This window comes from Crocodylus porosus, unplaced genomic scaffold, assembly GCF_001723895.1.
Source record: "Crocodylus porosus isolate Cpor-Errol unplaced genomic scaffold, CroPor_comp1, whole genome shotgun sequence".
Lineage (NCBI taxonomy): Eukaryota > Metazoa > Chordata > Crocodylia > Crocodylidae > Crocodylus > Crocodylus porosus.
In genome coordinates this window covers 95,803,731-95,817,459 of record NW_017728906.1, presented here as the reverse complement: position 1 = coordinate 95,817,459, position 13,729 = coordinate 95,803,731, and the positions used below count along the sequence as shown (strand labels likewise).

At 40.8% G+C, this 13,729-nt stretch overlaps 1 protein-coding gene across 1 annotated transcript in view; it reads left to right on the top strand.

Moving 5' to 3' along the window:
- Positions 1 to 13,729, top strand: part of COL4A2 (collagen type IV alpha 2 chain) — a 241,031-nt gene that overhangs the window by 148,679 nt on the left and 78,623 nt on the right. Inside the window, exons 4-9 of the mRNA XM_019528485.1 lie at positions 4,540 to 4,674; positions 4,763 to 4,807; positions 9,111 to 9,227; positions 10,012 to 10,083; positions 11,185 to 11,220; positions 11,310 to 11,372. Coding sequence (XP_019384030.1) covers positions 4,540 to 4,674; positions 4,763 to 4,807; positions 9,111 to 9,227; positions 10,012 to 10,083; positions 11,185 to 11,220; positions 11,310 to 11,372 — 468 coding nt within the window. The remainder of the gene's footprint in view (positions 1 to 4,539; positions 4,675 to 4,762; positions 4,808 to 9,110; positions 9,228 to 10,011; positions 10,084 to 11,184; positions 11,221 to 11,309; positions 11,373 to 13,729) is intronic.

The window sequence follows — 13,729 nt, the reverse complement described above, 5'->3', positions numbered from 1 at the left end:
ATCTTCCAAGGTTGCTTCCAGCCTTACAGTCTATGACTCTATGATTCGGCCGATTCAGATTCAAAGATTCAGTGCCAATTAGGAGATAGACTATAATGGGTAATCACTAAAATACATGTAACTTCATCATTTTTTTGCAGATTTGAATGAAAACAGCAGGGATGATAGCCCTTTCTGAGGAAATGAAGCCTGCCAAGTTTCAAGGAGAAAGGGGCAGGGGTTTCTGTGGAAGTGCACCTCAAACTGTTGAAAGTAAAACTTGTATCACTTGTGTGTGTTAAGGCAGAGCGGGATGAAAACAGCAGGGATGGTAGCCCCTCGTGCAGGCATGATGCCTTGCTGCAAGCCTTCAGAATCTCTGAATCTCTCCAAATCGATTCAGAGGCATCCAGTTTCATTCGGACCTTTTTAATGGGTCTCCCAATTCAATTTGGAGTCAGAGATTCAGCTGCCATATCAAGCCGAATCTCCTCTAAATCAAATCAGCTACCGAAGCTTCACACAGCCTTAATGTATAGTACTTTGAGGATAAATTAGGGTTGTATAGGGAAACCCTGAAAATTTCAGAGACATAGAAACCCTGATAATTTCAAGTCCTGGCTTGAAAACACGGAGGTGCTCCATCGTAAGAAAATAGTTGTAAAGATTTTTTCAATGTGGGCCAAACAATGTTTTTAATCCCAATTTCTTTCTTGGAAACAGCAAAAATGTTTCAGTTGAATATTGCTGGTAAAATTCAGGTTGAAAAAGATACCTAGCAAGAAAAATTTCAGTCTGGCCAGTTAAAGTCTGACAAAGTCACAAGCAATCGAAAATAGAGGATTGGAATGAAAAATATTAGGCAACTGTACCAATAGGCAGCCCTATCAACTCCATGTGTAATAAAGCCTTAGTAGGACTGGTCAAGGATAAAGAGATTCTACTGTAAGTTGGGCTTGGCAGTCAGGATGCGTGAGAGGAACAGTGGGAGTACAATTTAACTTTGATTAAACCAAACTTGATGAAAGATCAAACTGAAAGGCCAAAAATATGTCAGAGCCTGAAGTCTGAAGACTAGATATGTATCAAAGGAAGTTTAACTTAAGCACGACATGAAAACTGAGTGAATGAAAATGAGTTACAGTGTCTAAAACAGTTATTCATAATTTCTCAACTCTTTAAATTATGACAAGCCAGCTCTTTATTTGACTAAATCTTTCAAATGTTTTATTTTCATGATGCCAGTTAATGTTCCTTAATAACCTTTGTGAAAACACCTAGTGTTTTTAGTCCAGTTCCTACTGAACAGGAGAAATATCTTTGTTGACGGTAGAAAAGATCTATAACAAGGGAAAGTAGAGAAAGGGCTGATGCAGTACACCCTGATATGCAAAGGAATAGGCAGACACCAATATGATATTACAACAGTGCTATTTTCTTAGAGCTTCATGATAAGCTCTTGGTTTTTGACAGGGATATTTATAACATTGTTGCACATAATTTATGGAAGTTAACTCGAAGAAATTACCAAAAGGTAGCAAGGAGGTGTTGGGGAAAGTCACATGCAGGAGCATGGCCCTGCCATGTTTCAGTTTTTATATAGTCCACAGGAACTTGTGGAAGGACACAGGCACATTGCAGGTGGAGCATTATTGGCCATCCTAATAGAAGGTAGCGCTTGTGACTTAGGAGTTGCTGCCCACCAACATAGCCTGGCATAATCCTGTTCACTCTATCTCTGTTCATAGTTCCACAAGCTGATCTGGCTTTCATTCATTTCAGTGCATGCATAAAACCTTATTTTTATTGCATAAAAGCTTTCTCTCTCATGCTGGAGTATTTTAAAAACATGTTCTAAAGTCCCTCAACATTTAATTTGAAACCTAAGCTAGCTCAGGCAATGAATTAACACAGATTGTGGATTGGAACTTTGAATTACTTGTTTGTTGTGTGGCTTTTTCTAATATATGACATGCAAGTGTTTTAAGATAATATTTGAAGCTCTGTGTAAAGTGATTTTGGAAAGGACAGATTAGCATGAAATAGTGAATAATGTTATATTATTCAGAATAGTAGTTATTAATTTTAAATCAATAGCTAAGATAGTTTAATAGGAACTGGTGTGAGGTTGGTCTACATGCTTTAGAAACAGAAGATCATGGGGTTTGTGTACTTCTACAGTAATACTGCTGTAGAAATTTCAGGCTGTACCACCTGTCTTGCATTCTCTATACCCCACCTTTATGCTACAGCAGCATATGAGGGAGAGAGTTCTAGCTGAGGATATGGCTTCTCCTCCCTGGGCCCCATTCCTGAGCTCACCGCCCTCTGCAGAATGGTGGGGGGGATAGGTGGGAGTAAGCAAAAGAATTATTGATCTGTCACTTGCTCAGATTTTTTTTTTTGCATTTTTTCTGGGATCAAACCTTCCATTTTTCCACCTGTAAGTTGGTGTTTATTTGAATAATGTGTGTTCCTTTTAAATACACTAGCACAAAGGAAATACTTGCTTCCTTTTGTTAAATCACCCCAGCTTTGCCTCACCCATAATGCAAGTGAACTGTAAATGGCAGGATGCTGCAGAATATTTGTGTCCAGTCATAAACACAACATGGTGCCTGTCTCACTATGACATCTTAAGTACTTAAATCCCTGTGTTTTGGCACAGGAATCAGTTCTCTCAAATTAATAACCAAATGGTATATCATGTATAGGAGACTAGTCCCAAAGGTGTAACAAGTAATGCAGTCTTTACACCATTGCATTCCTGGTGCAATGGTGTAAAGACTGCAATGTAAAAACTACACTGAATTTTGTGTGTGGTTTCATTATGTATGAACTACAGTGAAATAGCACAGCAGACTTCCTGCAGACATCAAGTCACACTGGGTGCATTTACACATGCACTTTACTGCAAAGTTGACTAATTAGCTCCATAATAAAGCATCACTGTCTGAATGTATGCCCATATTATGGCTCAGTAAATTAATAAACTCTGCTGTAGGCTATCACTGTCCAAGTACTATCTTACAACAGAATAATTTATGCTGCCTCAACACATATGTAGACTGTGACCAGCGCTGACTGGGGCACAAAGATGCTACATAATGGGGTCTGCCTGCCAGCTAGGCCCACACTGTAACACCCTCATGCTCCAGCCAGCCTCAATGCTGTCACCCAGAGTCCAGGGCTGCTCTGTCCCAGTTTGAATTGCTGCAGTCCCAGGTGCATGTGAAGACACTGCACCTAAAAAGTAGCTGACTCTGGAGTGAACTGTGCCAGTGTTTATTCAGGTGCACTAATTACACATGTAGATGCACCCACTCAGGGTTTTGGGCCAGTAGTAAAAAATCCAATAGCTTATCCTCAAAAGGAATACTGGAAATCCTAGAATTAATTGTTTGTTGACTTATCATTTTTTTGCCACAGGTATATTCCATATTGGTTGGAGTGGAGGGGTTGTTGTTTTGCTTTTTGTTTCATTCTATAAAACGCTGAATTATCTTGTAAAAAAGAGGGCTGTTGTAGAGTGGTGAGCTGGGGGATATATGAGTAGTCTACATTTTAATGCAGCTTGCATATATACTAGTTGTACAGATAGCAGTATTGTTTCTACTTGGTTTTGCAGTGATGCAATTTCAGAATTTATTATGAAAATCTAAATACATTTCTTAAAGAACAAATCAGTTACAATCTGCATAATCAGGATGTCTTACTGGATGGCTCCTCACCCTGATTAAGGGAATTTTCCATATGGGAAACTATGATGATGCTGATGATGATTATTTACTATTTAAATGTTATTATTGTGCTTACTGTGATGATCACTAAACAATACATATGGAAACTGTAAATCATATTTATAGTTTTTTAATGCTTTATTTGACTAATGAAAGCTTAAGCCATAGACTAAAGTCTTGAAATGGTCTAGTTCTCTGATTAGCCTTGTCATACTGTCAGCCCAAGGAGAACTGATTTTAAATATGCCATGAGGTGCCCTGAAGGGGTTTTTTCAAGCACAAGAGAGCCTCAAAGCAACTCCTTGACCTATGCGAATGCCATTCTTTAATTGAGTACCCATTCTTCTATGAATCTTTTCTACTTATATCCAAGTACCTTGATTCATTACCACAGATGGTTTGCAGAAACATCCCAGTTAAATAGATAACACAGTTAAATACATCTCATTTAATTGGATTGTACTGTGACTGCCTTAGATAGATGAGTGCTGCTCATCAGAAACTGGCTTTGCTTATTCCACAGATAACCTCTCTTTTAGAGAGTAGTGAATATTCTAAGATAAAGATCATTTTGTTTTCTTAGTCTTATTTTCATGTATTGATTTTGTCTTGTACATTACCGCAACAGTTGTGTAGGTTGTATGTGTTGTTCTCAAAGATCTTCTTCAAAGTCCCCAGCTTGCCAAAGTTAAAAGAGTTGTCTTGGTTTTTTTTCTTTTTATCTACAGAGAGGTTATCTGTTGCAAGGGATCCATATCATCAGTCACTGCATATTACAATCATTCCTGAAGAAATCCTTTTTACTTTTTTATTTTGTCAGGGCCAACCAGGACCACTTGGACCACAGGGATTCCCTGGACCACCAGGATTAATAGGTATACCAGGTTTAGAAGGTCCCAAAGGTCATAAAGGTGAAAGAGGGCAACCAGGAATAACTGGACCAAAAGGAGACCAGGTAATTTCAAATATTCTGTATGTCCCATTGTACTCCTGAAGAACAAAGTAGCAGGATAATGCTTTATTTTAATTGCATTTTTTTTCAGGGCTTAAGAGGAGTTACTGGCTTTCCTGGAGCAGACGGTGTTCCTGTAAGTAGTCTGATATTTCATACCTTAGAAAGCAAAAGAGTACTAAGAATTGCATGTCACTAACTGTAAACATTTCAGACTGGAATGGAATTACTCTCCTTTAATTAAAGTTCACGTGCCAAATTCCACCCTCAGTTACATGCACACAGCCCATGCAAGTCAACAAGACTTGCTCAAGCGAATGCAGTTGCAGACACGTAACTAGGAACAGAATTTTGCCCCTTCCACTGTCATCACAGATCATTAAGTTTCAATTTCTATCTCATAAATTCAAGAATTTGCTTTGAGAGGAGCGAACCCTTAGTCTGTTCATGAAGGTTGCTGAGCTAATCATGCCTCACTGAATAAGAGGGTATGGACAGGCATAACATTTATAGTATTTCAAATTATGTCAGGGTTTAAAATTTTAAATAAATGGAGTGTTTCAGCTGTGGACAGACAGGTAGCACCCTTGTCATCCCTCCCAGATGGAGCGCTTCAAAAATTACTGCAGCTGCATGCAACTGTGTCTGGTGCCTAACAGGGTTGCAGCAGCCTGCAGCTCTGCTTATGCCCACCAACCACAAAGTTGCTTGGTTCAGTCGTGGTGGGGGAAGGGAGCAAGAGGGGCATAGCTCTCCTAGTTCTGCAGCTTTCTGGCTCTAGCAGCAACTTGAGCACCCAGAGTAGTGGGACCCCCTGTGCACTCCCCCACAGACCCAGAAGTGGACCAGAAATGCTTCTGGTCTACTTCCGGGTCTGCTGCCAAGTGTGCTGGGGACCCCCCTGCCATGCTCCTGTGGGATGCTCCATCTGCCCCATCATCTCAGCATTCACGAGCCACCTGGTACCTTGAGGTATGTAGAAAAAACATTTAAAAAGCTGTGTCTATGGCTGAATCATCAAATCTTTCCGAATCTCTCCAAATCGATTTGGAGGGTTCTGAATCAATTCAGAGAGGTTAAAGGATCTCCTGATTTGATTTGGATTTGGAGGTTCAGCCACCAAATTGAGCCGAATATCCACCAAATCAAATCAAAAACCAAAGCTTTGAAAGCCCTAATATGTACCATACAATGGAACAAAATAGCATAAATCAGTGGCTGCTTCTTCAAGGTATATTGCTGTCACACAATAGACCATTTTGTCTTACCTATTCTTCTGTACAGTAGTCCTTTGGAACCTTTCAAGAGCGCCTGACACTTTTTAATGGCACAGTTAGATCTAATCTCCTCATTCATTTAATGGCACAATTAGGTCTAATCTCTAGTCCCAACAGTCCCACCTCCTGCTATGCCACATGTGCATGGAATCAGGGAGTAGATCCCAGTCATGTCACTACTATTTGCAAGTGCAGGATCATAATCACTGGAAGCTGAAGGAGTTCAAGGGCTTGCACGTCCTGCCTAGCTGACAGTAAGCTTATTTTCAACTGCTCCACTGGATCCTGCTGGGGACTCAAACCAGCTCCAGTACAGTCTGGGGCTAGGCTGATAATAAGCTGCTTGTTGACCCCAGTTGGGACAGCTCTGAGTCTGGTTCAAGACCAGGACTGTCCTGGCTGAGCTGACAGTTAGCTGATTGTCAAACCTCCACATCCTGCAACTCTGGCTGGCCTGCTGAGTGCAGAGAATTAGCGACTCCTGGTGGGAGATGCCGAAGTGTTTACCTTCTTCCCAGGGATTTTAAATCCCACAGAAAGCTTCTGATCCCTCACACCTGACTGCCTGGCCAGAGCTGCCGTGCATGGAGTTTAAAGTCCCTGGGATGGAAGCTATGGTGCAGGGCATAAGCAGCTGAGGGGCTTGGCATTTTCCACAAACCAGATGCTGCTTTCACAGGTGCCCCAGGAATGTAAAACAGCAGATGTGCAGCTGCAAATCCCAGCTGCACTCACTTTTTAAAGGCCCAGAGCATAGTGAGCTCAAGATCAGGGAGATGCTCACATGGCAGGTATTGGATGGTGGCATTGAACCCAGGACTAAATACTGGTCCCAGCCTGATTCCACTAACTGAGATGGGAATCTCTGTGTCTCAGACCCTGGGGCTGCCCCATGCCAAATCCTTACGCTCTGCTGAGCATTGGGATCTGTTGTGATTTAGTCTCAACATGCCGCATGTTCAATTTAAGGTGTGGTACAAGCAAGCCACAAAGATGTTACACATTATATGCAGAATATCTTTGTGACTCATTCGCTATATTATCTCACCATAAATTGGCTCTAACTAATGGCCACATTACTACTTAAGGAACAATTAATACCTTGGCTGTGTCTTGAATGTAATGTGTCTCGCACCCAAAAAGCATGTCTAAGCCATTTGAAACATTTCAAATGTTATGTCCAACCACACCCAGAGTATTTTGGTCCATGCACGAAGCATCTCCTCAGGAGCCAGATGATGAGGACAAAATCGGATCCTTAAATTATTACCTGTATTTAAAGCACCTTCAAAATGTAAGTCAGCTAAGAGCACTTATTGTTATTATGTGTTGAGTTTGTCAGTCTGTATGAGCTGCACAACCTTGATACTTTCCCTAGGAACTGGAATTCTGCAGAAATGTAAGCAAATGATCAAGGTTCATGAAACAACCCTATCAAAATGTTCTAAAAACAAAATCATAGTTTGGAGTGTAGGCGTAAAGAGGGTAAAAGTTTAAGATGCAGTAAAGGATATTTTCCCTAGTTTACACTCCTTTTCATCTCATGGCATACAATAATAAACAAATAAACGCGAGGCCCAGAAATCCCTGGGCAAATTTCCCAGGACTAGACTTCCTTTGCAGTGCTCTCTGACACTAGGGCCTTTCTCAGCCACCCACACATGCACATCCACTCCTCTCTCACCCTTTTTGCTTCCAGAAATGTTCCATATCTGTTCAAGGCATTGTCTTTCACCTTCTCCCTCCCTCTCTCTTTCCTTTTCCTGATAGCCAAAGCTGAAGAGCCCCCTTTCCACTGTGATTAAAACCTATGTATTCAAAGGTCCAGATTGTCTTACCAGTTATTCTGACACATAAACTGTATTGACTTCACTGAGGTTTGCATGCACACAGCTGATGTCTGTGTGAGGAGAGAGAGAGATGTTTTGGCTTCAAGACTGTGGGTCTGTCATAGGACAGCTGCCTGCAGCGGGTGTAGGGATATGCACGTTGGTTCTGTGTAGAGATGTGTGACCCCATTCGGCTCTCAATGCCTGAGAAAGTCTCCATGAAGCTCCATGCTAAACAGCTAGACCACTCTTAGTATCTAGCTTGTTGAGAGCTATCTGGGATATCTCTACACTGCACTCCATTCTGTGGCATAGGCATAACATCAAATAATTCAGTTTCTTTTCCAACTTGTGTTCTGCTTCCTTGGCTGCTTCCCAGTTAGCTGCCTCCAGTCAGGCAGCAATGGTGACTGTGAGGAAGCAGTGGCTGAATGCAAGCGTATGAGGCTGGAGGCTAAGATGTAGGCTGTTGAGGGTGAGAGAACCTGGTGCTTGTTGGAGGCTGGCAAGTGCCAGCATAGCTGGGCTGTTTTCTTTCTACTCACACACGGGAAGGTTAGAGAGCAGTATGGTTCCTGCTAATGAAAAAAGGAGCAGAGAGATGGTTTCTGATAATACTTGGCTCCCATTTCTCTGATCCATCCTGCCTAGAATTAAAAAAAAAATGCTCAAAGCAAGCACACAGCTTCCCTGATTGTCTTCCAGTGCCAATTGGGAGTAGGTACAGGTGATATCGAGCCACTTTAAGGGAGAACTGAATCAGGACTAGGTGTTCCCTCCTTTCTGCCCTACCCAGAAGCTCATAATGTGGTCCTGCCATTGTGCCAGCCACTCCTTTGTACTGAGCTGCTGCTTTCTCTTTCAATGTGTGTGTGCCATAGCTGTATCATGACACCAAGCCTTGCTCTGGAAGCATTACTAACATTTTTTCCTAACTTGGAAGTTGTTCAAAGCCAACAAGAAACTTTTATTCCTACTTTTATGCTGCCAAATGCTGAAAGCAGTGTACCCTCAATAGTCCCAGTCCCTGATCACTCCCTGTATAAGAGCCCTTGGCTAGTTTTGCTCTCTGTTTAACAGAGAGAGCATTGAACAGAGCTTTCTTACCCTTTCCAAAAGGTCCTTTGCTACTGATTTTTTTCATGCTGTCTGGGGCATCTGGTTCAAACTGCAGCTATATTAAAAGCACTGTCTGTTTCTTTCTTTGAAAATTCTAGTTTCCCATGGATCTAAGCCTTGGGCTTATTGTGAGAATGTTTAAAAACTGTGTGAATGCTGGAAAATGAAAAGTAGAAGCAGATGGATGGATAAACGCATTTTTTATTCTCCACAGGGTCATCCAGGCCAGCCAGGGTCAAGAGGAAAACCAGGTCATGATGGCTGCAATGGTACAACAGGTGACCCTGGTGAACAGGGAATCCAGGGCCCCCCGGGTCAATTTGGTTTCACTGTAAGTAAATAAGAGTAAGTAAATGGATGTCCTTTGATGCATACTTTTATTTAATCTATGTGTAATAGCTGCAGAACTTTAAATCTCTCTACTCTCTCTGTCTCTATCTCACACTTGAACTGTTTTTTTAATGAGATTTAGCAGTGGTGTTAGTTGCCTCTATGGAAGCCCTCTGTTTATCTGCACAACGCTCCATTGACTGAGGGTGACCTAGTACAGCAGCAGTAGTGGATCCTGTTGTTCTTCTAAAATAATGTGGCTGTCACCAAGGTGTGAAAGGGCTACTTCAATACTCCCCACTGCTGCATAAGTTTTACATAATGAGTTTGTGTAAGGGAAACACTGGTGGGGCTCTAGACCTCATTTTTCTTTTCTTTTTTTTTTTTTTGCCAATTATTATTGTCCCAACTGTGCCATAGTGGCAATGCCTTCTTGGTTTGCACGGTTTTGCTGTGCTGAGTTGGACTTTGGATCTCATGGTTTAACCAGTACACATAAACAACACTGAGAAACTGCAGCCATTTTTCTAGGGTATAAGAGGGTCTTGCTGACCCCTGCACCATAATTCCCAATTAATGGAATGTTTCTTCTTCTGGCTGCTGTATAATTCACTCATGTAATCTTGACAATTTTCATTTTTGACCATATGACATGAATTCCCACTCATTGACAGCCGCCATTCATACAGTAGGGACATATATACATGAGAACAGATATTATTCATAACATCGTTTAAACACTCATATATGTGAAATGCTAATTTTGTGTTTTTGCATTAATTTAGGGAGCCCAAGGACCAAAAGGGCAGAAGGGAGAACCATATGCATTGCCTCCTGAAGTAGCAGAACAATACAGAGTATGTATTTAATACTGGAAAATAGACAATCTCGCATTCAAAGTTTCTTTAAAACATGAATGTTGTTCTTCCAGCCTTCATACCAGGTTTCTGAGGCCTAGTTGGATTTCTGATTTGTAGTTTCCAAGGAGGCTGCTACTTTCCACTTGTTCCTGACTATCTCATTTCTATGAATGGGGGAGTTGTCCAACTTCTTGACAGCAAAGAATGCCAAGTATATGTTGATTGTAGGTGTGCTGGAAATCTCCCGAACACATTTTGTTTTGGGGATGTTTCCAACTCAGTATGTAGAACATTACATGTATACATGTTGAACCTGAAGTCCTGCCCAGCACATTCAGTAGATTATTTCTGGGTTTCATACCTTTAATTTGCATCATTCGCTGTAGCAGTATTCTTTAGGTATTTTATCTATTGAATACAAATGTGTTCTTTGTTATGTTATCTTTCATATCATTTTCATGCACACCACAGGCACTTGGTTGGTTTGTTATATAAATATACATAGATCACTATATGGTTTTTTAAGAGCTCAGTATAAATATATAGACTCCACTTTAGATGTATGTAATGCTGCTTGCATTTTCTGTTATTTACCTTTTATGAAAACTTACAATTTATTCCCAAATACGCAAGTACTGTAATTTGTATAGTTATACTTTACAGTTATAGTGATGTGGTTCATACTGTAGTAACTTATATATGTTTCAGCCTTCTAATACAAACTGAGGTCTTGATTCTAAGTCTGAACTGGAAGGTGGAAGTTTGACAACTTTTGCAGTTCCTGCCTTCCAAAGGCAACATGGGACTGATTTTCTTCGCACTGTAAATGAAGAGACTTGAGGCTCTGTTCTTGGTCCAACTGCACACAACCTTTAAAGGCTATTCCAGAAGCCAGGAATAGATTTAGTCCTAATCAGACTCTGGCTTTTCTGTGTATATTAAATTCATTTCTATATAAGGATTTTAATCAGATTTTAGGATGTGTTTGGATTGTGTATGATAGTTTGATATGACTTTTAATATCCCTGACCTAGAAGATGGAGTTTTCAATATTGCATACAAGTACTTAATGTATCTTGAATCTTTTCTTCTTTTTAGGGTGAGAAGGGTGAACCAGGAATTAAGGGCTTTCCAGTAAGTGGTATTACCTTGAATTTGCTAATTTATCAACATGTTAATAACAGCAGCTATCAAAATTCTAAATTATTTCTTGGCATTTCTAGGGGCCTCAGGGTGAGCCTGGTCCTGTGGGCTTTATTGGTCCAAAAGGGAGGCCAGGAAGACCAGTAAGTATTTTTTTTTTTTTTTTAATATCTTCATTATGAAATTAACCGAAAAGCTTAAGAACATAAGGAGTCCCACCAATGGTCTATCTAACCCAGCATCCTGTCTCCAACAATGGCAAATAGTAGACACATTGGAATAGTATGGACTAACCTTTTTGGCAGACTTGCCACAAATTAGCCCTATACCCTCCCCAAGTGCAAGCCCAATTCCTCTCCTTTACCTCCTCTGCTGCTTAGCTTTCTGCTCCCTGCCCTGTGCTCCTTTACCAAGCTGCTATGCTTTTTGCTTCTTTTCCTGTGCTCTCTGCCTGATCTGATTCTCTGCTTTCTTCTCCCTACCCTATCTGCCACTGTGCCTCTCCCCACCCCAGTCTGCCCTGTGCTGCACACAGAGACTGCCCTCAACAGCATCCTGGAAATTCATTGTTCATCATATTCTGTCATTCAGTTAGTTTTTGTACAAAAGTACATTGCACTGGAGTTAAGAATTTGCTGCTAAATACTGTTTGGGACAAAGTCTGTGCTCTCTCTATATTCTTTTCTGTTTACAAGTGAGAAGCAGAAGCCCAAGGTGAGTGGGTTTCCCTTTTGCTCCTCCTGAAGGCTTGAAATTTTCTGGCTGTTTTATCAGAGTTCCTTTATTTAGGTGCTTTCCCTTTAGAGTTGTTTTTTTTCCCCTTCACAATCAACTCTCTCCCGTCCCTCTCAGCCCTTCCCCCTTCCCCCCCCCCATTACTGATTTGGAAACATAATACACCTCAGTATGGCTACGTGCATAATGATTCTCCAAGTCTTTGCACAGATCACACCAAGATCCTTAGCACCAAATCCACAATGTTTGAGCTAAACCCATCTGGACTAGTCTTTGCCATGGTGCTCTCATATTTCATTTTTCTCTGCAGCTGAGACCTGTCCTTCATTCCCTCGTGAAACACTTTCTCCCAGCAGCAGGGCTCTATTTGTGCTTTTCCTGGAATGAAAACCCATGGTTCATCCCATTTTGGACCAGACCTGCTACTCTCTCCAGAGGAAGAGGATGTGCTGTCTTACCCCTTTGCAAGCTCTCACCAGTACTTCCTTCAAGGGACAAATTTTGCTGCTCTCCCTCGTACTGAATGAAATCCCAAAGTTTTATTGCTTCCAGACTGAATGCCCAAATGGCAGAGTGGTCTTGGTCTCACTGTGTTAACAAGAACAGAGGTTGATCACAATGACTCAGAAACATGTTTTTCCAAGTAAACGTATTGTTTAGTCACCCAAAGGTGCATAGTAAGCAGAAAGAAAAATTAAAATAACAACATGTTATATGCACCTGGTCTCATTTGAACTGCAGCCTTTCATTGTAAATACTGGTACTTTGGTAGTTAGCCCAGCTACTTCTACCTCTGAGCTCAAAGGCCAGCTGTTTTTCCTGTAGTTCTTTCTCTGAGCAGATGCTGCCTTTTCATACTGCCTTGCTCTCTAGGGCAAGGTCTTTAATTGCTTAGAGTCTTTGGATCCCAAACTCAGACATGGGGGAAAAAATTAACTGCCTACCCAGGATGAAGCCAGGAAAATTGGGACTGCCCCATTAATATTCCTGACTCAAGAAACTGTGGAATTCTTTCTGGGAGTACCTTCTCTTTGTCATTATTTGTTTTCCTGTTTTTTTCTGTCTAACAGTCATTCTCTATGTAGTCAGACAAGATAATGTTAAGTAGGAAAAATAAGGTGCATAACTCCCTCGTTCTCTGCAGACTTTTTCAAGAGTCAGCAAGATACATAAGCATGTGATTAACTTTTTTGATGAATCAGGGCCCTGTAATATGAGATCCTGTTACAGAGCCAAAACAAGTGAATTTTGTCTAAATAGCAGATCCCTATCCTATTATGGGAACTAGTCATATATCTTGGCACTTTAACATTATAGTAAAATATTATAGTAAATTTTATAGGGTGTATCTACACGTGCAGTCAATGCAACTAAATATATTAATCCTGACTTCATTATCTACACGTGTGTTTAAGCATAGTAATTTACTGCTCTGCCCAACACCACTTGTATCTGACAGGCTGTCTGGCAGCTCAGTAAATTAGTCTACTGCACCCTAGTTGCTATGCACGTGTAGACATTGACACTTTACTGTGCAGCAAATTGATATGCTGTGCAGTAAAGTGGCTGATGTAGACGCTCCCATATTTTAATAAACTAAACACTTTTATATTTTAGAAAAATATAAAATGGTTAACATAGCTAAAATTTGAAGTATTGTTAACTATCTGAATTCCAGTGAATCCAGTGTACTAGTTGCTTCCTTTTCTTTATACAGAGTTACCAAGAAAACACAATTAAGACCACCTTATTCAGAGGTAATATA